Raw genomic sequence first — 24,938 nt, forward strand, 5'->3', positions numbered from 1 at the left:
GTGTACCACTTTATATTCCCATCGGCAGTATATTAGAGTTCCAGTTGTTCCACATCTTGCCAACCCTTTAATTTCCATATGGCAATTCTTAAAAGTGGTATCCCAGTGTGATTTTAATTTACACTTCCTTAATCAGTAATGATGTTGGGCATTGTCTCAAGGAAGTGGACTGATATCAGGCAGAGAAGGACACTGATCTCTGAGAAACAAGAAACAAGTGAGGTTAGTCCTGTGGGTTGTTCAGATGGCTGTCTATAGAGAGATTTTTCAGGCTGTTGCATAGGAAAGTGAAACTCAAGCAGGACCTGCCATTCTCCTTGAGTTGTGGAGATTGAATTGGCCCAATGAGGCCAAGTAGGTTACAGTTCACAGAATGTAATATGGGAAGGGAAGAGATGCACAGAGAGATAACTCAGGACACCTACATAAAGTCTGCTTCAGGTGAGTTACTGAATACTGATCCTTTTACAACAGGTAAAATCACCCTAAAAAAATCCTACCCAAGACCAGGTAAAAATTATTCGAAAGGATTAAAAGAAACCATGATGGAAATATCACAATGCAGAGAATAGAGCCTTTCCCCAACAGAGTGGAAAATCTTGTAATTCACACAGCATTAGGTAAAAGTACTCAGAAGGGCTTGCCTTGCAGTGGGTAAAATGAGGATCTAACAAAGCTCATAAATAAGATCTGAAAGGTCTGATTTCAAGTAACTTAACTACGTCCCAGAACAAAGCTCAAAACTATTTACAGAAGTGCAAACATAACCAACATCCAGTAAGGTAAATTAAAAATGTCTGGCATCCAACAAAAGATTACTAGTTACACAAAGAATTAGAAAAATAAAACCCATAATGACAAAATTCAAACCAAATTAACCCAGAACTCACGCAAATGAAAGAAGCAGATATTATAACTGTATTTTATATGTTCCCAAAGATAGATCAAAGACTGACTACGTTAAATACAGACATGGAAGATACTTTTAAAATACTTAAATCTAAATTTTAGAGATTAAAACTACAATGATTGAGGTGAGAAATACAGTGTATAGTATTAAGAGCAGAGTAGATCATAAAGAAGAAAAGATTGGTAAATGTGAAGACAGAATAATAAAACTACCCAAAATCAAAGCAGTCTAAAAAAATGAAATGCAAATGAGTTGCAGGATAACTTGAAACAGCCTGATATACTTACAATTGGAGTCACCATAAGAGGGGAATAACCGAATAACCTATAACTAACAGCATACCTAAAGATGAAAGACTGAATACTTTTATCCTAAGGGAAGGAAAAGGCAAGGAATCCACTCTCACCATTCCTATTCATCATTATACTGGAGGTTCTATACAATGCAATAAAGACAAAATTTTAAAAAGAAAGAAGAAAAGGCATCAGATCAGAAAGGAAGAAGTAAAACTGTCTTTATACTGAAATGGCATGATGATCCCTGCAGCAAATCCAACTGAATTCTAGCAATGCTGCTAGAACTCATAGGTGTGTTTAGCACATTTAAGGGCCAGAAGATCCACATACAAAATTCATTTGTACACATTGGTGACAAATAATCAGAAAATGAAATGTGAAGGTGAATACCATCGAAAATACCATCAAAGTATTAGATATTTAGGAATGAATTTGACAAAAGCTGTATACAAACCCCTACGTTAAAAACTAAAAACACTGCTTAGAGAAATCAAACTAAATATTCATGTCCTAGAGTTAGGCAAAAATGTCTTATAAAGCCAAAAGCATAATCATAAAATTTTTAAAATAGACTAGACTTGGCCAAAATTAAGAACTTCTGTTCTCCAGAAATACTGTTAACCGTGGAAAGACTAACCACAGATTAAGACAAAACATCTGCAAATCAAATATGTGGTAAACAAATTGTATCCAGGATATTAAAGCATACTCAAGGCTCAATAATAAGAAAACAAACATCCAATCTTAAAAACGGACAAAGATTTGAAAAGGCTTTGTTCCACCGAAGTAAATAGAGGAACGGCAAATAAGCACACGAAAAGGTGCTCAACCTCCTTGGTCAGTAGGGAAATGCAAATTTAAACCACAATGAGATACAACCATTAAAATGACTAAAATTTTAAAAGACTGACTATTCCAAGCGACGGTGAATATATGGAGCACCTGAAACTCACTTATTTTTGCTGTGAATGTAAAACAGTGCAACACTGGGGAAAACTGTCTGGGTCTGACAGCCTTTAAAAGTGTTGAACACAGGGGCACCTGGGTGGCTCAGTCGGTTAAGCGGCCGACTTCGGCTCAGGTCATGATCTCACGGTCCGTGAGTTTGAGCCCCGCGTCAGGCTCTGTGCTGACAGCTCAGAGCCTGAAGCCTGTTTCAGATTCTGTCTCCCTCTCTCTGACCCTCCCCCGTTGTTCATGCTCTGTCTCTCTCTGTCTCAAAAATAAATAAGCGTTAAAAAAAATTTTAAAAAAAGTGTTAAACACATTGCATTGCATTCCACTCCAAGGTATACATCCAAGGGAAAAGAAAGCATGTGTTCATAGAAAAAGTTGTACCCAAATGTTCACGGCGACTTTAATGGTCATAGCTCCAAAATAAAGATACACAAATATCCATCAAGTGAATGGATAAACCAGTCGTGCTATATCCATACAATGGAATGCTATCCAACAATAGAAAGAATGAACTATTATGGAAAACTGTCTTGTATCTGAGTTAGAACTGCTTCTTGGGGCAAGAGTACTGGTGTGCCAGTCCCAAGACCAGGCTTTAAGTGGCTTTAGAGTTTCTTCTCTCTCATTTGGAACCTTGCCACCACCACCTGAACAAGTTTAATCTAGACATCTGCAGAACATGCTCCATACTATAAAGGAGAACCCACTTCTCAGCTGAGGACTCCTAGCCCCACCTACAAACTGCTGACTCCCAACCATACGAGAAAGCCCAGCCACCATTCAAGAACCTGCCTACACAACCCAAGCTGGTTACAGACATAGGAGTAAGCAAAGCGACAAACAGAAGAACCCCCTGGTCGATCTGTAAACTGCAATATGTGTGTATGTATTTAAAGGCTTTGAACGTTGGGTGGTTCGGTGCACAGTAATGGCTGATACAAAATGAATAAAAAATTCTGGTATATTCAGATAATTAAACTCTATAAAAGATGAAAATGAACACATTTTTTTGACACACAAAAGCATGGTAGACTCACACATTCTGCTGAGCAAGAGAAGCCAGACACAAAAGAGTCTGAGGTTCATAAAGTTTAAAACAGGCAAAAGTAACAAGTAGAGATCAAAGTCAGATTGGGGTTAGGTCCAGAGACAGGTAGTTACCTGGAAGGGATATTGAGGGCCACTTTTGGTGGACTGGTAGTGTTCTATTTCTTGATCTTAATTCTGATTCCATGAGTTAGTTCACCTTATGAAAATCCAATGAGTTGTATACCAGTGTTTTGTGAATTTTTATGTATGTAACTCAATAAAAGAGTTTTTAAAAAATGTTTTGGTTGAACAGGAAATTCACCGAAGAGGAAATATAAATAAAAAGAGCATCAGTCTCACTGGTAGTCTGAGAAAAGCAAGTGAAAACAATCATAAACATCAGTTTTCACCCATCGGTAGACAATAAGTTTAAAAGATGGCAATACTCAGGCTTGAAAGGAAGTGAAGAAATATTCACACATTGCTAGTGTGTACATTTTAGAAGGTAATCTGACAAATATATTAAATTTTTGAATGCATATAACCTTAACTCAATGCATTTAGAAATCTTTCCTACAGAAATGAAACTGCTAAGGATACATATAAAAGAATATTTATTAAAGCATTGTTTCCAGCAGCAAAAACATTAAATCACCTTGAAAGTGAATCAGCTACAGCCGGCTGCCAAAAAAAATGTGGTTTATACATATTAGGGGATTTCATTATGCAGATATTAAAATAAAGGTGTTATTATGTTTTGAGCTGCACTTCTATGGGTGGCAATTTGAAAAAGCAAATTTCAAAGTAATATGGACAGTGATCCTACATTTTTTTTAAAAAAGAAGGGTGATTAACTCAGTAAAATCCTATATAATTTTGTAAGGGTTTTCTTGAACATAGATTATAGAAGGACCCAAATAAATGTGTTAACATTGGGCACCTCCAAGCTGGATTTTAGAGAAATGGGGACACCACTACTATACACATTTCACCTTTTTTCCTGTTGTAATAAGCATATGTCACATTAAAAATGAAACAATTACACGTTAGATAATACTTTTGTAAATTTCCAGCATTTAATTTTTTTTCTTAATTTTTTCTAATGTTTATTTATTTTTGAGAGGGAGAGAGAGAGAGAGAGTCCGAGAGGGGGCAAAGAAAGAGGGAGACACAGAATCCGAAGCAGGCTCCAGGCTCCGAGCTGTCAGCACAGAGCCTGACGCAGGGCTCGAACTCACAAGCCGTGAAATCATGACCTGGGCCAAAGTTGGACGCTCAACCGACTGAGCCATCCAGGAGCCCTCAGCATTTAATTTTTTTAAAAAAGAACACCAAGTCACTTAATAAATACAGTTTTCAAATCTTATGTCAAATCAGTGCAGGTAGACACAGGCTTCGTACAAAATGGATTAAAAAAAGGAGAAAATGGGCATCTGGGTGGCTCAGTTGGTTAAGCGTCTGACTCTTGATTTAGGCTCAGGTCATGATCTCACAGTTCATTCTGGGGGATTGAGCCCCCACCTCGGGCTCCCTGCTGACAGCAAGGAGCCTGCTTGGGATTCTCTCTCCCTCTCTCTCTCCCCCTGCATTCACACTCATGTGTGCTTTCTCTCTCTCAAAATAAACTCAAAAAACAAAACAAAACAAAAAAACAGGAGAGAAAAGCCTAAGCGTTCCCTTCAGAAATAGTTTACAGTCTTGGGGCGCCTGGGTGGCTCAGTCGGTTGAGCGTCCGATTTCGGCTCAGGTCATGATCTCATGGTTCATGGGTTCGAGCCCTGCATTGGGGTCTGTGCTGACAGCTCAGAGCCTGGAGCCTGCTTCGGATTCTGTGTCTCCTTCTCTCTCTGCCCCTCCCCCGTTCATGCCTTATCTTTCTCTGTCAAAAATAAATAAACATTAAAAAAAAAAAAATTAGTGCACAGTATAAACTCCTTAACCTTTCAAACAATGAGGGATAAAAATTTAACAGTTGTGATCTCTTTTCAAGATTATTAGAGGAGCATCTCATATTACATATGAATTTCATATGATTATTAATTCAAGCTGAGGAACACATAAATTATTCCATAAAATATCTTTTAGCAACTTGGAATAAATATGCTTTGAAATAATGTGACTGAACCAACAATCTGTTGGAAAATTTTATTTGCTATATGAGTGGAAAATATTACTCAGTACTGACATTTCCTGTTTATCATTAAAAAAAGAACTGAGCTCGCTAACCTTGCAAATTTAATTCAGTTGTAAATCTTACAACCTCTTGCAATAAGACCTTGCCTTACATAACAAATAAAATGTATCTGGCAGGCTCACTCTTAAAAGAACTAAGCTTTATATCTTAAAAGTGAATATAGAAATAAAAAGCAAAGATAGTAAAATAGTGAAATCCAAGATATAAAAAAAAAACTAACATACCATACGAAACCCAGTTGGATATAAACAAATCTATCTCAATGCTTTCCCTTTTTAATGTCTCAAAAAAGTCAATGAAATCAAAATGAGTTTCACGACTGCTCTAAATTACTGGATAATTATATCTAAGTAATTGTTAAAGTTTGAAAAAGCTTTAAAAGTTATTTCATTATAGATTATTAAAATGACAGAGCAGAAAGGGATATATATCTGGCTATATTTTTTTTATCTTGAAATTGTTTTCTATTTCATATGTTGAAAAAAAAATAGACAAGTAATAGCAATTTGGAATTTATGACCTAAATTTGAATTCTAGTTTCAATTAATTAACTAGAGGAGACAAGCAGAGTTTTTCCCCTAGACTTCACTTTCTGCAACCATGAAATAAAATGTTGCCAAAAGTAAACAGGTTTAGAATGTCAGAGTAAAAAGAAAGTGACTGCAGAATGACAGTATTTCACATCTACCATGCTTCAGATGCTTTACAAAAACATCTTCAGATAATTTTCCCAGCCATCTTCTAAATAGGCAAGATCTCCATTTTGCCAGTGAAGAAACTAAAATTCCGAGTTCTGTTGAAATTACCCAAGTTCACATGAGTGGTAAATGAGCCAGGATTTGAAAACAGCTCTAGGTGACCAGTCAAACAGGCACCTCCAAACTTAGGCTCATATAAATTAAATGAATTGTACAAGTTCCCACTGCTAGACTACATGAATGATGTTTTGTAATACTAAGTACACTATGACGTTAAGTAAAACACGATTTTTCCTGAGCCTCAGTTTCCTCATCTGCAAAATGGCATAAGGAGTAAATAAAGCAGTGTCTATTACATAATGAGTAATCAACAAATACTTGTTTTCTAAAATTCAATGTTTTTAAAGCACTTTCAGAGTAATCTTGAGAAGACAGGAATTGTTATTCCATTCTGCATATGCGTATATAGTCTTACCAAGATAAAATGTAAGAAAAAAGCAAAGGGGCATGTTCAATAACATGGTCCTGATTGTCATAATGTGAAACAACGATGTTCAGTTTCCATCCAAAAGGACCAATTTTGCCTTGAAGTCATGAAGTTAAAACCAGCTATTGTGAAGGACCTACCCAATTTTATTCATAAAGATGAGTTTAGAAAATGGAAAATTTTAATAATTATAAATATCATCATCTAAATTTGAAGCCTAGTTTCAATTAGTTAACTGGAAGGGGAAAGCAGTTTTATTCACTAGACTTCATTTTCTGCAAATGAAAAAAAATGTCTTCAAATGATAAGGGTTATAAAATTTAATGGTTGTGGTCTCTTTTCAGGATTGTGGAGGCCATTCCCTGAGCATGTCATGTCACATATGAATTTCATATGATTATTAATTCAAGCTGAAGAAGAAAAAAAATTAGTCCATAAAATGTCTTTCAGGGTGGTTTTAAAGCAACATTTTTTTTTTAAATCTTGGACCGTAAGTAAATTATCTCTTGAGATCTTCATTAGGCTCATAGTCCAATAAAATGAAAAACTAAATGATATGAACTTCTTCCACAAAGAAGCTCACATACATTACATACATTTAAGTTATTAACAACACGTAACTGACATTGACAATGGGAACAGAGGTCCAACAAACTCAACAGTCAATCACTCTACAGTGACTGCAGCTCTAGGAAGTCCTCTTCATTTCCACAGGAACTGAAAGGCCATCACTCTCTTCCCAGGAAGAGCCTGCAGCTTTCCTTTCAAGAACTAAATGGTTACAGCACATTGTGCAATTAAGAGGTAGCCTTGATTTCTATTTCGGAGACTATGACGCAACTTGCCAGAGTTTTCACATTAAGTGAAACTGGTAAGTTCATGTCTGGGGATAAAGCCACACAATGGTATCATTCAAGATAAAAATCAGTGACCCCATTTAGGTACTAAAGGCCACGGTCTGCAGTTCCTTTCAGTGTTTCACACTAGGGGCTTTGGTACGATTCAGGCATTCTCTGATCAGAAAATGCAGTTACCCTGACAACAAGTAACTGGAGAGATTCTGCATTCTAATCTGACACGACTCTAGGATGGATTTCAATGTTAGGCAGCAGCTGTGAGCTGGCTGTAGCACAGGCAGATGTTGGTTTCAGCATCCTGTATTCTCTACCACATGTGGGACCAGATGGAGCTTCCGCACAGACAAATGTGTAATACTTGGGAATTCTAACGTTGAAGCAAGAGTCTTACTTTTGAGCCAATGAATGCTGCTCTCCGCAAACCTAAAAGTCATGTTTTGAGGCTAAACTAGCAAAAGTGCTCATACATGGTTATTTAAAAAAATATACTGTCTTCTTCGGGGAGAAGTATACAAACAGGAAACTTCCCAACAATGCGCAAGTTACTTAACTTCTCTGGGCTTCAGTGTCTTCCTCTGTAAAACGAGGATATTAATACTACCTACTTCCTAGTTTTTTTCTGATGATTAGTGATCCACAAAATGGACAATGCTCTCAGCTTTATCACGTGCTTAAGCATGGGAACAGTTTGTGTCCTAGGGATCCTCACCACACATCCCTACCTCCCTAAGATCCATTTAGTTGTACTTTCCCCAAATTGTTTTCTCCATATGGCTTGAGATGGTGCTCAGACCTTCACTCCTTTCTTTTGCCTATACTGTGTACTTTGACAGCAACGTTCACTTTCCACCGTTCGGGTTTCTCGGTTACTCAGATGTGCATGTCTTCTCCCCATCTAAACTGGGAGGTCCTTGGGGCGAAAGACTATGTCTTATATTGCCTTCTATCTGACAAAAGACATAGTACGGGGGCACCTGTGTGGTTCAGTCAGTTAAGCCTCCAACTCTTATTTTCGGCTAAGGTCATGACCTCACGATCCATGGGATCGAGCCCAGCACCCAGCTCTGGGCTGACAGCACACAGCCTTCTTGGGTTTTCTCTCTCCCTCTCTCACTGTCCCTCTTCCGCTCACTCTCTCTCAAAATAAATAAATAAACATTAAAAAAAAAAAAAAGACTTAGCTGAGGCAACATATCATCTGGCAAATGTTTCTTTAAAAAAAAAAAAAAAAGACAGTACTGAGTGCTGTCCAAAGCAGGCACTCATTAGACACTCTGATTCTTCTTTGCAATTGGGAGGGTAGTGCAAAGGGATGTCTCCAGCTGATTATGATACATAATATATTAAATACACTGATTTCTGAAACATACCACAGAAGGCCTCTCCTATATTCTCAGGACTTCCTCATGCCAAGCTAAAGCCTGAGAGGCACTAGGCAGCATTTACATAATCATTAACAGTTATTTACATGGTCTTGCCCTTACTTAATATTTAAAGTCCCACATAGACCAATTCTGTGAGATTTCAGCGATAAACAGATCGCTCTTTATTGGTAATGGAATGCATTTAGAGTCAGCAAGGTCGCCTTCAGTATACAGTTTCTAAAATGAAGCCATTACATTATAAACATTAATGTATAGAGTTTACTTCGATGTATATATTTCACTAGGTCATAAATCTTCTCCCTTCATGGAAGAAAGTATCCCTTATATCTGAATTAGTTCATGTTGAGATTTTATAATGAAAGTCAGCTGTGGTTCCAGGAAACAGCTGGTGTTTTTGCCTCTCTGCTTCCATGAAGAAATATGCAATGCATCAAGGAATGACTTATCTCATAAACTGCCTAAATTTTTTTCATATGCAGACAGCTAGCAGTGCATTTTGATAGGAGATGTTCGGTGTGAGTTCAGTTTTTACAATATTTGTTGAATAAAACAGCATATTACTATAAAAATGAGTATTGATGCTACTTAACATGAAGAACCTTTTACTAGGTGCTAGAAAATATAACCTAAAAACAGTCTTTCCCAATCTGCTGGGAAGTTTTAATAAACGTAAAACAACGATTCTCGCTCAAGGAGCTTGTATCAAGATCACTTGGGGACCTTTCCAAAGGACAGCAACCACCACCAACCAACATAAGGGGCTCCATCCCTAAAGATTCTATCAAGATGATTCATCCCAGGTTATGAATCAAGAAAAGTACAGTGATTCAAGGAAGCAAGATTCAACCATAATGTTTTTGATACGTGAGAGTAAATTTTTCTTTATAAGACAGATACATTATTAAGCTTTTTATAATCTAAATCTAAAAATCTAAAGTTTTAAATTGTTTAAAAATTTTTTAATGTTTGTTTTTGAGAGGGAGGGGGGGAGGGAGGGAGGGGGACACAGAATCCGAATTAGGCTCCAGGCTCTGAGCTGTCAGCACAGAGCCCAACAGGGTTTGAACCCACAGGCTGTTAGACACTCAACCGACTAAGTCACCCAGGCGCCCCTAATCTAAATTTTTGATATAGAAATACATTCATTTGGGAGCGCCTGGGTGGCTCAGTCGGTTAAGTGCCCAACTTTGGCTCAGGTCATGGTCTCGTGCTCCAAGAGTTCGAGCCCTGCATTGGGCCTCTCTGCCCCTCTCCTGCTCACACTCTGTCTTTCTCTCTCTCAAAAATAAATAAACATTTAAAAAAAATAAAAAAAAAACACATTCATTTTAAATGCTCCAAGAGAAGCTTGATATTAAAGAACACATCTATGCGTCCTTTATAACTTGATTAGGATTATATAAAACTAACCTTTGATTTATGAGTTTTATAAACTCGAATAGTAGATATCTCATTTATTTAAAGTCAGATCCTACCACATACATAACCTTTTCCTGCTAATTACTAGAAGTCCCCTTCATAAAAACCATAAGAAAAGTCATTGTTGCAATCAAAAAGGAAATGATGGACGTCATCCTGTTTTGGTAAGTATATAATTTTTTACATTGAAAACAGACACCAACATAAAATTGGCATATTATATCCTGTGGGAACACACAAACAAATTATCATTTCCTTCACGACTTTTTAGGACAACCTTTTATCACAGTTTATCTTATAAATTTTACACATATATCAAATTTATAGATTTGTTTTATAAATTTCTGGTTCTCTTAATTCCAATATTTGACGAAAGTCATAGAATTTAAGAGCGAACGAGACTACTTAGAACAACCTCTCAGTTACACAGATCCACAGTCTTTGAACTGTTATCAATCTCAATGAGTCTCTGGAAGCGCTGTGGTGTGGCCACATTAACTTTCAGCTGAGCGAGGGCTACTGTAGGATGAGAACCGTGCTCTCAGCTGGTTCATAGGCCACACTGAGATGCCAGCACTCCTAGCTCTTTCTCCAACAATGGAGCTCTTCTTGTTTTTAGGGTACTTTTCTCTGGGTATTTTGCCACAAATTTAACTTCCAAATTAAAATGTTAGTACTTCGGGGCACCTGGGGGCTTAGTTGGTTGAGCATCTGACTCTCGATTTTGGCTCGGGTTATGATCTCATGGTTCGTGAGACTGAACCCCAAATCGGGCTCTGCACTGACAGTGTGGAGCCTACTTGGGATTCTCTCTCTCTCCCTTGCTCTCTGCCCTTCCACTGCTCTCTCTCTCTCTCTCTCTCTCTCTATTTTAAAGTTTAAAATAAACTTTAAAAAATAAATAAAATGTCAATATTTCTTTCCACAAGTCCCTTTTTATAGACAGTTACAGTGAAAGGGGATAAAATAGGTCATTACCATTATTTTTACTTAACTCCAAAAAGGACTGTACCTGCTCAAACAGGAGGCTATGGTCTTCTTCTCAATGATCCTTATGCTACAAGATGTGTCCCATAAGATTAGCAGGCCACTCTTTTCAGTGAAATTATTTCCAGTTCCTATCTCCCTAACATCATCTGTGAGATTTAACACTGTGCGCCTTTTTATAGCATGTGCATAATCTTTCACCTAATCATCTTAACTCGTCTTATTTAAATAACTTCCTAAATCACAAATGACATTTTATATGTGGCATTTCCTGTTAAGGAGCATTTCCAAACCCCACGTGTGAAAAGAGCAGAGTTCTGTGTGCTCAAAATGCTGTCGAAGTAGGTCTAAATCAATTCCCAGGATCTTTGAACTGGTATCTCTGGCAGGTTCTGATGGGATTATTCACATAGCCCTCGGCCTATGCACCAATTCTGTAAGGATTCAAAAGCAGCCTTGGCTCTGAGAAAGTGACTCAAAGGCCCTGTGGCCGGATATAAGCTACCCGACATCTCTCACCCAAATTATTTGTCACTGCAACATATACCAGCTAGAAGGCTTGGACTAGTAGAATTGCATGGAGAAAGGTCCACTACTTTTGCTCAGAAGATCTGTGCTCAGTCTTCGCTCTGTGTCACAGAATTTGTGAATAGGGTTAAGCAAGTTACTTATGCAAGCTATGCCTCAGTGGGTTCATCTGGAAAGTGGTGGTAATTCAACTTGCCTTGTGGGAGGCTGTGAAAATCTAACAAGAGAAGCTATTTAAAGTAGTAAGAAACAGATAAACATATTACCTGCATATCTCCCTGCATTTAAGTAAAAGTCATTCCTATCTTAATATTCCCATACTTCTTCTGAAACCTACTTTGCCATCAACACCTAGAATCCAACATAAATATCTTAGTATGAAGTTAGTGCTTTTGATAAAAATGCTGCTCATAAATGATTTACCAACTTTTATGGCCAATCATTATCAATAAATGTGCTAATGCTTTTCAATTTTGTCATCCAATGTTTTAGACTACTTTAAAAAGATGTCCTAGACTGAGATTAGAGTTGGGCAATAGAAGAGTAACAAAGAAAAATATCTCTTTCTGTCTGTCTGTTGAAATGGTATTATTTAAGACCAACTTAAGGAAGGCTAATGGGTGACCTAAGAATGTGAAAGAATATTTCCCAGAGGATAGTCACCAGCTGGCTTTTATCCTTACTCAGACAAGAACAGGAGGAAATTAGGTTAAATTTCATTTGGGTTAGAATAATGAGAGCAAGCTATGAAATCTAATTCCCAGGGAATCTTTCCTTCAAAATAAAATAAAAACTGACTTCCTACTGTGGTTTCAGTGCAGCCCTGATAAGTATGAGAAAATACTGGATGAAGTTTGAGTCGTCTGTCTCTATAATCCCCATCAAGAGAAAAAAACGAAAAATTACAAGCCCTTTACGCAACAGGTGTTTTCACTGGTACTCATTACATCTTCACTGGAAATCATTTTTCCTGCTTTACGAGTAAAGCTATAAACTCTGAGAGTTGAGTTTGCCCAAGGTCATCAAGCTAATGAAAAGCAGAGTTGGAATACAATCCCTACCTATCTCCAGAGCCCATACTACGTGCTATATCAACCGGTCAGCCTTGCTTGCCTTGGCACTCTTAGGTCCTATCCTTATTTAAAATTTACATTCTGTCCAAGATTCCGATTTAGATTTGGATTTAGATTTAGATTTAGATTTGGATTTGGATTTGGATTTAGATTTGGATTTGGATTTGGAGTTTGGATTTATTTCTCTTTCTTTCTTCCTTTCCTTTCTTTACTTTTTCTTCCCTTCCCTTTTTTTCTTTCTTCCTTGTCCTCTTTCTTTCTCTTTCTTTCTTTCCTTCTTTCTTCCCTTTCTTTACTTCTTTCTTTCTTTCTTTCTTCCTTTTTTTTCTTTCTTTCCTTACTTATCTATTTACTTATTTATTTACTTATTTATTTGTTTACTTAGATTTACTTCATTTAGATTATTTTCCAAGATTTAGAGGTATCTGAAATCCAATGTAAATTGGAAATATAGCCGGTATTTATGAGCTACCTAATATATGCCAAACATATAAGAACTCTATGGATATTATTTCATTTGATAATGGCAGTTACCATTTGAGACAAGTACTATTATTATCCCCTTTACAGATGGAAATCTAGGCTTCCAAATACATGCTAGAAGAGCCCAGGTCCAAGGGATTAAAGAAAGGGGCTTTTAAACCTCAAGGGAAATCGTGGCGTCCTAAGCATTTTTACCCAGGTACGCCTAGGGATAGTAAGAAGCAAGCGTATCAGGAATTCAGACCACAGGGCATCCAAACCCCAGCACATATTTCACTTTTAGTTTTAGCAAGTCATAGATATTTAGAAGTAAAAAGAGCCATTTGGAAACATCGGGTCCAATCCCTTTATCTTACAGACAAGGAATCTGAGGACCAGGGTGAGGTTAAGTACTTTCTCTAGGGTCAGAAAGCTAATTAGTGACAGAGTTAGCAATAAATCACTTCCATGAAAAAGCATGCTTTCAAAGTGAATTCAATTACCTTGTACTCTCAAGTGGCTATTAAGAACACCCAAGTAGTTAGACAATCTCCAATGTTTCTGTGAAGTAGATGTAACTCAAGAAGATCGAGAAAGAACTTTGCAACACTGAACATTCTAAGTCAGCAAGCTTTAAAAATGTGCTAATTTGAATCAACTTATCATTGACAGGAGCAGTGCTCTATTCACTTTTTTTTTTTTTTTCTGTACAAAGTTATAATTTCAGCCACAGTAAATGGCCAAGTATTCTTCATCTCTTGGACAAAAGATACATGTAAACTTTCAGATCCACTGATACATGTATATATATTACATATAATATATATAATTATGTTAATAATTACAAACTCTAGATGACAAATTCCCAAAGAAAAGGATGATTCTTATGATTTTACAGCATAATTTTTCTACAAGATAAAGAATTATCCATTTTGTCAATGGGTGACAGAATCCACAGGTGCCAGTAGTAATGCATTGGTATTAAGAATTTAATAACCAAATATAGTGCTGCCATGTACTTAAAACGAATGGAAAGTACTTTCACAAAAAGCATACTTTGAAAGTTAATTTCTTTCAACATACTAAATAGATCTAGCTAAATATCCAAGATTTGCCTTTGTGAAATATGGTTGAATTGGTAAATAAATAAATAAATAAAAGGGAACATTGGTAAGCCAAAAACGTTCCAAAGAATTGTAATGTAAATGAGTGAAAATACAACTATTTGGTTAATAGTCAATAGCAAACACCTGTTAGTCTGCCACCTAATAGAGGGAAACTGAAGGTGAAGGCATGAAAAAAAAATGAGAACTAAAGCATAGAGTCTGTGGAAATGCATCCTGATGAGAAACCAATTCTATCAGGGAAGAAAAAAATCACATCAATGAAAATATATTTTGAAATATTATTTCAGGGAGAAAATGGAAGACGATATACTGACAAAGAGGAGATCATTCTAATAGTCAAATCATGTAGCTTGACAGTGAAAATTCTTACAATTTACTAAATTTAACCTGGAAATCTTACACATTTTCAGAAATAGAAGTCCTCTATCACACTTGACATTTCAGAATATGTTAATGCTAAAGTTTCCCATGTGATGGTGTTCTTATATTAAGAAGAAGAAAGAAGAGGAGGAGACGAGGAGGAAGAAGGAGGAGGAGGAGAGAGGAAGAGGAAGAAAGAAAAAGAGGAGAACAAGAAATAAACACAATAGGGAAACTGACCAGCAATGTTGATTTAACATAGTGCATAAACCCAAATGTTCACACTACGTGTCTAGGATAGGAAAATCAAAGTTTTGAAGGACTATTTCATGGCTATACAGTACTCTGGCTTCAAGAACATTTCATGGTCATTCAATATCAATTATCCTTAGATTTTCTTGTCCTAGGAAACATCCCCCCAAATTAAATCATTCAGATTTATGAGTGCCACCAAGGGAAAAAAACAGCAGCATCTAATATCAAGAAAGATGTTCTGTTCAGTAGCAAGTGACAGCACAGTATCTCATTCTATTGATGAACAGAATAGAATAGAATAGAATAGAATAGAATAGAATAATGATAGTGTTTTGTTTATCTCCACTTCACATTTCTACACAGGAGAAAGTTTTCACGGTGGCCTCCCTACATGAAGAGTGAGAATCTAGGTTTTATTTGGAATTCTGACTCTCTAGAAGGGATTGGCAAGCTTGGGATCCCTCAGCAACCCAGAAACCTAACAAGATGATCAATAGATGAGCAGTTGTGTTTATTGCTAGTGATCTACATAATTTTATTTAGTTACTTTATTTAAAACTATGTGCCAGGCATTGTTCTAATTACATATGTTAAACTCCTTTGATTCACTTAATAGTTGTAACAACCCTATTAGTTGAGAACTATTATGCCCATTTTCCAGGCGAGAAAACTGAGGCACAAGGAAGTAAATAATTCGTCTGAGGTCACACAACAAGTAAAGGTAATCCTCTCTTAAAACTCAGCAATGGTCAACCTTTCAGCATGATGCTCTTTGCTTTTCTGGGTCTCTTTACTAAACAGCAGTTTTCAATGAAAAGTCATTCAGACAACAACATTGAAAATAAATGGCCTGATAATAATAGTTGGGTTTGTTAACAGTTTTCTATGTGTCAGATATTGTGCTAAGTGGTAATACAATTTTATTAACTACTATTTAACCTTTAGTCTAAACAATTCCATAAGGAAGTTACCATGCAAATTTAAATGATAAAATTGACATGTGAGTGACAAATAACTCATCCATGGTTAAATGCCTGATGATGGAAAGCAAGGATCCAAATCCGGCCCATCAGAGTGCAGAACCCACCTATGCTACCATGAGGCTCACTGTCTCCCTATTAGAAAGGTGGGCCTTTAAGGCAAGATGGAGATGGGATGATGAGTCAGCTTGGATGTTTTTCTTGTCTAACCCTAACCCTAACATAATAGGCAGTCAGCAATTATTTATTAAATCAAATAAGATAGATCATGCTTAAACCGATGAGTTAGGAGTTTAGTTTATCTATGAGGAGAATTCTCTGACAATAAAAGCTACACACGCATACATACACACACACACACACACGGGTGTGTTACACCAGTTGATAACCTCAGCTTCTGGCAGAGTATATCCAGTTGTCACCATCAGGTGATAATGATGTTACTATTGACTACAGAGAGCGGAAAGAATCACTTTCTCTAAAAAATTTTAAATTTAGGGTAAAGCTATGTACTTGGCAAAGCTTAAATAGGGTCATGTTTAAATATGGAGATATGGGCTGGACAGTGGGTCTCGAGAGTGAGAGACACAGAGGTGATCTCATATGAGGAGTGTGGTTTCGATATAAATTACCAAGAGCTTTCTTTTTCATAATCTCCATTTCTGTCTTCTAGTGTGGCATGCTGTCATCTGACAATACCAATATTTTGAAATCACAATTTTAAGCATTTTTCACAAAAACCAAAATACAAATCAATAAATGTGAATCCCAACTGAACTGAAACCCCAATAATTTTTATCATAATCCCATTATTCCTGTGGATGAAATTATTTGCCTTTATTAGTTTATAATTTTAGAAATTATTTACCTTGTTATTTCATATTTTTGGTAGTAAATAATTTTTATCATTATATGACTAAAATTTAAATTAAGTGAATTAATATGTTTAAGTTTACTCATTCACATTAAATATATTCACACACAGCCACTGATATATTTCATTTATCTGCTTAGTTTTAAAGTTATTACAACTACAAAATGTATGTTGGGCAGCACTATTAACATTTAATTGCAATTACACACTTTTCTTTGTTTGAAATGAGAGTGCAGACAACAAAATTGATTTCTCGCCATATTACTATTATCAATGTTCTTAAAACTTGCTGTGAACGACACATAATATAATACAATATAAAAGCAATGTTCTTTTTTCTGAGAAAGTACTTTTTGGTTTTTGTCTCAGAGAAGGACTGAGGCTTTTTGATACAGTGATTCGCTGGACATAAAATACAGAATAAAGACAGGCACCTAGCTGATGGCTCTTCAAAACAGGCGTCTTTGATTCTATGGAAAGAAGATATATTTGCCTTAAATTACCAGAAATCATCTCTGCTAAGGAAAAGAGAATGGGAATTACGTAACTTCTTAAGGTAAGTTTTAGATCTATGAATTCTACCCTAGAAATGAATTGACATTTTATTATAAACTGGCATGAGTTGCAAACGAAAACTGTTTTTTAAAAACTGTCTCAAAACGTATACAACCTGAATTTTTTTACAACATAGATATTTTGAATTTATTTTCCAAGTAGAGCTTCCTCTTCTCTCTTTTAAGATTTCATTTTGAAGTAATCTCTACATCCAACATGGGGCTCGAACTCACAACCCCAAGATCAAGAGTCACCACATGCTCCTCCGACTGGGCCAGCCAGTCTATTTAGGCTCGTTCTTTTTTGCAAAATGTTCCATAGTACTTGACGACCTTTAGGATATTTTAGGATTTAACAACAAGCTCAGGAATCTATTCTGTAAGTGGTATTCTTAAGTAATAATAGAATTTTAAATGCCAGCCACCAACCCTCTGCCCCTGAAGCAACCAAATTTTGTATAACCACCCCCTCCTCTCTGACTTGCAGCCTGTACCCCAAACCCCCTCTTGCTAGGAGTAAAGAATTTCCATCGTCCTACAGAACTCCAAACATTCAAATACATGCCCACATATCTGAGTATTACTCTAAAAGCATGTGCCGGGAAAGCTAGCTAAGAATTCTCAGATGGGATACCAGGTAAATGTCCTACGTACAGAGTTAGAACATATACTGACCTCCCTTAAGAGCAAATACTCTTATTTCATTTGACTTAATTATTAGCATTAATAATAAGAAAAAAATGCATTAATGTCAGTAGTTAAGGGCTTTATATTCTATCCGTTAACATTTGCTGAAAAATGAATCCAGGACCCATTTTGTGAAACATGTGCTTTTATTTCTGAACCTGTAGTTTTACATTTGTCCCTTAAGCCGAGTTCCCATTAAATTTGCTGCGAATGACACAGTACTATATGGCACATAGTCTATATAAATATAACATTCTCTTTTCTGAGAAAGGCTTTTCATTAGCATAAGGGAAGGCCTTAGGCACTGGTATTAAGGCACATGCAAGAAACAGCAAATAACATTGCACAGAGGTAAATGGCTTATCCAAAGTCTCATGGTTGGTAAATCTTCTGATTGCAAAAATATTCTACAAGTATTTAGGACTACTTAGTAATTCAAAAAACATTCCCTTCCCCTGCTCTTCTTGCCTCTGTAAGTAGTGATGAATCATATCCGTAAGCAAAAGGCAGCTCTGTGCCACTAGACAAATATATTAGAAACTAACAAATCTAAGTCGCTTTACAGAATGCACTCAGTGTTTCCAACTCTGCCAAGAGGTTTTGAGGTTAAGAGGGAATGTGTTATGGTGACCAACCTCTGCAGACAAAGAAACCAGGGCATTACCCCAGAGCAACTTACCTGAGAGCACGCAGTGAGCTAAAGAGACGACCTGCGAGTCAAACCCATGCATTTCCCTCTCGATTCTAGAATCCACACGTTTTCTCCTTTCTCACATCCACACTGCTTTGTTACAGAGTCTGAGGACTGACAAAAAGCTGATGATGTCTGGCCTTCTGAACGTTTAGAGTATTTGTATGCATGATTTAATTCTATCTTATTCTTTCCTGTGTCAAGGACACTTCTCCTACCTTCTTACTATAGTTTCCTGGAGAGTATGAATTATACATTCAGCCTCTGTGTAACTACCAAGCAGTACCTAGCACAGAGCCAAGGACATGGAATTCTTTGAAAATACCTGTTTCTCCACTAGCTAGATACAAAAGTTTTGGGAAGCTATTCCCGGTGGAGGTGGGAGGGAGTTAGGTGCCACAGGCGAATTCTGTAATTTTTAATTTTGTAGGAATCCACCAATTTTCCTATTTTCTTATTTTCAAAAAATCACTGTAAAAATAGTTTTGTTTTTTTTTTACAATATCCAATGTTTACAATGAAACAAGCCATTCTCAAACAATCTTGGTGGGGAATGTAACGTTCCTGTATATAGTTTATCAATATGCAAATACATTATTTAAATTGCAAGTCCAGCAATTCCAACTGTACACAATGTTGCCTAGGAAATAGGTAGCACTATTCAAATGCATCCTTTAACTTTTACCTTAAAATGTAAGATTAGGAGCCAAAAACCAAAATCCTAGCTACAATCCAAGATTTCCCTCTAAATTCAGTAACTCGTAAGACAGGGTGTGAGTCAGAGAAGCCAATTACTTTGCTCTTGAAATAACTTTCATACAATTGAAAATCATTTCTATTTTTTAAATAATTTTCATTTTAACAACAATTTCCCCTCCATTTGTGCAAATTAAATTTAGCCTGTGAGTGGGTCACATACCTTTATTGCATGATGCTTTTCCTGGAACACAGGAATTTTAAACATTTGGCACCAGTAGGTCGTACCTTTGTTTGGGATGGGGACCTGTCTTAATAAAAAGGGGAGGGGGACACAAAGTCACATTCTCTTGACACACTATTAAACACAAAAGTGTAAATAAAAACTCTTACATGCTTTCCATAAACCCACCCCTCCAGTCATAAAACCTGAAAAAACTTACGTCCTGATTAACAAGGTCAAAGTATGGTATGGCTGTAGACAACACGCTGGTTTTCTCAGGATTCAACAGCCGCAGACTCTTGGTGCCACGATTGGAGTCGTGGTACTTGGGGCCGGCTTCTCCCACATCTTCATGGTGGTAAGCCCAGATCACTCTCACTGTGCTCTCCTAGTGAGCAGACATGGGCACCATTATGTCTCATGAGAGCACTTCCCTTACCACTGAGCTGAGTTTAAGGAATTCTATTTAAAGCAGGATGCAGACGTGAAAAAAAAGAGAATAATGACATTGGGAGCTCTCAACATGGTCTCTAGCATTAATTGTGTCAATTTGATTCAATCATTAAGTGTCCAGATAGATGAGTTTCTTTTTGGAAGAAACGGTATCTCTTAGCACGCAAGATTATGGCTTCCAAGGCAGAATGAAAGGCAACTGACTCAGAGGTTATGCTTCCGTGCACATGGCGACGGTAAATCGTCGTCACGCCAGGTCTGCGCACCAGCAACTAGTAGTCGCCAAGCAAATATTCTTGTTAAGAAGCAAGGATTCTGGAAAACTAAAGTCACCTTCCAGGTTAGCACCTTTACATTCACTATAGATTTTCCCCAGAACTGGCCCCATCACATGTACGAATTGACAGAAAGTGCAAACACAGGAGGAATTTCTGATTCTGGGTTTATTATCTTAGAATCTAGCGTTAGTCATTTTATGAATCCTGGGAATTTCCAAGGGACTAGGGTATCCCAACAAGGGAAAGTACTGTCAGGTGAAATTGGTTTCCATTTAGCAAACAGGAGAGATTGCCCGAGGGGTGGTGGGCCAGGGGGAGGGCTTGGTGAGGTATGAAGAAATTGTTCAGTCCTCCCACAGAAAAAAGTGTCTTTGCCAGATCTCTGTAATAGGAACTTTGAAAATAAATAATAAAGCAAAAGCTATTTATTTTAAAAGCTATATTCTTTCTTAATAAGTCAAATGACTATAATTATTTTTCCAATTAAAGTATAATTGCACAGTATATTACATAAAAAGTGATCCAAGTTTTTGCATGTGGTTTTCTTCTTCTTTTACTCTTTATGCTGAATGTTAATCAAAACTGGCTTCAGATTTTTACATTCCCATTTTTAAAGCTTTGATTTATCAAATAAAAAAGATAATTTGATTGATCTATACAAAATGAAACTGATCCAAGGAATTTATGGAAATTTCCAAAGTACCACATGAATTATATGCTGTCTAAATATTTAATTTACATATGCATAAAGATATTAATTTTTGAATGAAATCTGACAATAACAAATCTTGTGTCGGGAGGCAATTTTAATCAGTCTACTATTCATCTTGATTTTAGAAATTTACAAAAATAAATCACTCACAAATCAGATGAATTATACCCTAAAATTCAGTATCATAATTCCCTCTTGTGTAATACATTTTTTCCAACCTTTACCTGTTGTATAGTCTCAAACTTTATGGAGAAAAAACTGGAAATCTTACAGATAAAATCATACCCACTTTAAATGGCCCTTCAAAATGTTAGATTCACACAAAAATTGCCTTTATTGAAATGCATAGTCTTAGATTTTCTGTGGCTTCTAAAAAGAATTCAAAGATATTCCAAAACAGACTGTGTGACTTTGTTTTCAAAGGTTATTTTTAAATATTTGTTCCTTTTATTCTATAAAGTCTTTCACCACTGTAAACAAACGTACAATTTATTCCTGTGGCATTCACTCATAGACTACTCACCGTTATACTCTTGTCATTTATGTCACATGTATGCAGTTCTCTGGTAAATTCAATTATTGTGTGTGTACTATTTTCCATGGCATATTCCAGGTGGTAATCTTGCTGAGCATCTTTTTTTAATTCTCTATTTGCATTTGTAAAATAATCCTGTGAAAAATATAAAAAATAAAAAATTAGGCTATCCCAAATTCAGAGTGGAAAAAATTTAGGTTAAGAATATTTAGGGGCACCTGGGTGGCTCAGTCAACTAAGCGTCCAACTCAATTTCGGCTCAGGTTATAATCTCAGAGTTCGTGGGTTCAAGCCCTGTGTTGGGCTCTGCACTAACAGTGTGTAGCCTGCTTAGGATTCTCCCTCTCCCTCTCTCTCTGCCTGTCCCCTGCTTGCATTCTCTCTCTCAAAATAAATAAATTTTAAAAACTTAAAAAAATATTTGCAGAACCTGAAAAAATTGATTCTGGATTTGCTCACTACAAAATACGGTATCTATAGCCATTTTTAAAGTCCTGGGAATTTTCAAGGAACTGGAGTATCCCAACTAGGAAATCAATTCCCTAAAAGAGTGGTCCATATTTGAATTTCTGGCCCTTCAGGAAAATGTGGGAAGGATTTTATAGTGTCATAGAGCATCAAAAGAAATGGAATAAATAGACATTCAAGATCACTTAGTGATTTTCATTCATACAAATGAAAAGAGGAATTTCAACACTGTGAAATGGCTTGTCCCAAATGGAATTTACTAGTTTGTGATAAAGACAGGACCAACCCCAAGATAAGCACTTTTCTTACTATTACAGCAAGTGGAACTTCCTTTCACCACTCCTGAAAGCTAAGAGACCCCATCTGAGGTTATAGGCCATTTTAGTATGTGCTTTAATAGCAAATGCATATTAAAATGAAATGCGATGGAAAATTATGGAAAGAAATGAAACTAGTTGAATTATAAGACATCAAAAAACTGGAGAAATTTTGTTTTTATGGATCACCTATGATTTTTGTACTAAACTTGATCAGTGGTATGCAGATCACTTCTGGGAGGCAGACAAATGCAATGGGGAGATCATGGGTTTTGAAATAAAATGGCTGGGATCTGATCCCTAGCTCTACCCCTAAATACCCTTGGAGAATTGTTCAAGTCAAACTCTGAGCTTTTGTTCTAACATTAGTAAAATGGGGATAATACATACCTATTTTATGGATTTTGAAAGATAAAGAAATGAAACCATATATGGGGGGGAACTGCCTATTTAATATTGCCCATTTACTACTAATTTCCTTCCCCCCCTTTGCAATATTATTTGGTTTTTATCCAAAATATTTTCCTATATCATTTACCATTTGCTTTCTACAGTAAGAGTTATAAAATTCATGGTGTTAATTTTCATTTCTTAGAGAAGACGCAAAGTTTGCCTTAATTATAATGGTCTTTGCATACATGATATTTTATCTCTAAAAACTCATAAATGGTTGGGGTGTCTGGGTTAATAAGCATCTGACTCTTGACTTTGGCTCAGGTCATGATTTCACAGTTCATGAGATGGAGCCCCATGATGGACTCAGCCCTGTCAGCATGGATTCTCTTTTGGGATTCTGTTTGTCTCTCTCTCTGCCCCTCCTCACCCCTCTCTCTCTCTCAAAACAAATAAACTTTAAAAAAATATAAAAATTTGTATTTAAAAAATAAAAAGTCACAAATGGTTGATTCAGACAATGCATGCTAAAAATGAACTACTGGGAGCTCATCAAAATAAAAAGCTCCCGCACAACGAAGGAAACAATCAGCAAAACTAATAAGCAACTGACAGAATGGGAGAAGATATTTGAAAATGACATATCAGATAAAGGGTTAGTATCCAAAAATCTATAAAGAACTTATCAAACTCAACACCCAAAAAACAAATAATCCAGTGAAGAAATGGGCAAAAGACATGAACAGACACTTCTCCAAAGAAGACATCCAGATGGCCAACCGACACATGAAAAAATGCTCAACATCACTCATCATCAGGGAAATACAAATCAAAACCACAATGAGATACCACCTGACACCGGTCAGAATGGCTAACATGAACAACTCAGGCAACAACAGATGTTGGCGAGGATGCAGAGAAAGAGGATCTCTTTTGCATTGTTGGTGGGAGTGCAAGCTGGTACAGCCACTCTGGAAAATAGTATGGAGGTTCCTCAAAAAACTAAAAGTAGAACTACCCTATGACCCAGCAATTGCACAACTAGGCATTTATCCACGGGATACAGGTGTGCTGTTTCAAAGGGACACATGCACCCCCATGTTTATAGCAGCACTATCAACAATAGCCAAAGTATGGAAAGAGCCCAAATGTCCATCAACGGATGAATGGATAAAGAAAATGTGGTATGTAAATACAATGGAGTATTAGTCGGCAATCAAAAAGAATGAAATCTTGCCATTTGCAACTACGTGGATGGAACTGGAGGGTATTATGCTAAGTGAAATTAGTCAGTCAGAGAAAGACAAAAATCATACGCCTTCACTCACATGAGGAATTGAAGAGACAAACAGATGAACATAAGGGAAGGGAAACAAAAATAATATAAAAACAGGGAGGGGGACAAAACAAAAGAGACTCATAAATATGGAGAACAAACTGAGGGTTACTGGAGGGGGTGTGGGACGGGGGATGGGCTAAATGGGTAAGGGGCACTAAGGAATCAACAAATCATTGTTGCACTTTATGCTAATTTGTATGTAAATTTAAAAAAATAAAAAAATAAAACAAGTTTAAAAAAAGAAATTAAATACATATAAAAAAAGAAAATGCATGCTAAAACATAATTGTACCTATTTTTACTAACATTAAAATTACATTTGAAGAAATGATTGCTGTGCTCAGCAAAAATAAATAAATAAATAAATAAATAAATAAATAAAAATAAAGTATACAGGAAAAAAACCTTAATTTTTAAGTGTCACACTCAAATGGATGGCATTTGGTATTTTTATTCCTAGTACCTTTTCAAGGTAGCTATCAAGCATATGTAAATTTCACATGCAGATCATGCTCAAAACCCACATTATTAGTGATGGATGGGGCCTAACTAAGCTGTTTTCACCCTGGTAACAACTACAACTCACTGAGTACATACCACGCACGAGGACCAGTTTAAGCATGTATTAATACATGCACATGTGTTAACTCATTTAACCTTTACGTCAAGTCTATGAGATAAAATTATTTTCCTACTTCACCGATGAAGACACTA

General features: G+C 36.4%; 1 protein-coding gene across 1 annotated transcript in view; it reads right to left on the bottom strand.

Moving 5' to 3' along the window:
• The window catches only part of MOXD1 (monooxygenase DBH like 1), a 91,835-nt gene that overhangs the window by 46,937 nt on the left and 19,960 nt on the right, over window positions 1–24,938 (bottom strand). The window contains exons 2-4 of the mRNA XM_049654385.1: window positions 21,696–21,842; window positions 19,950–20,117; window positions 19,730–19,813 (exon numbers count right to left, since the gene is read on the bottom strand). Coding sequence (XP_049510342.1) covers window positions 19,730–19,813; window positions 19,950–20,117; window positions 21,696–21,842 — 399 coding nt within the window. The remainder of the gene's footprint in view (window positions 1–19,729; window positions 19,814–19,949; window positions 20,118–21,695; window positions 21,843–24,938) is intronic.

The sequence above is a fragment of the Panthera uncia genome (genome assembly GCF_023721935.1).
Source record: "Panthera uncia isolate 11264 chromosome B2 unlocalized genomic scaffold, Puncia_PCG_1.0 HiC_scaffold_24, whole genome shotgun sequence".
Classification (NCBI taxonomy): domain Eukaryota; kingdom Metazoa; phylum Chordata; class Mammalia; order Carnivora; family Felidae; genus Panthera; species Panthera uncia.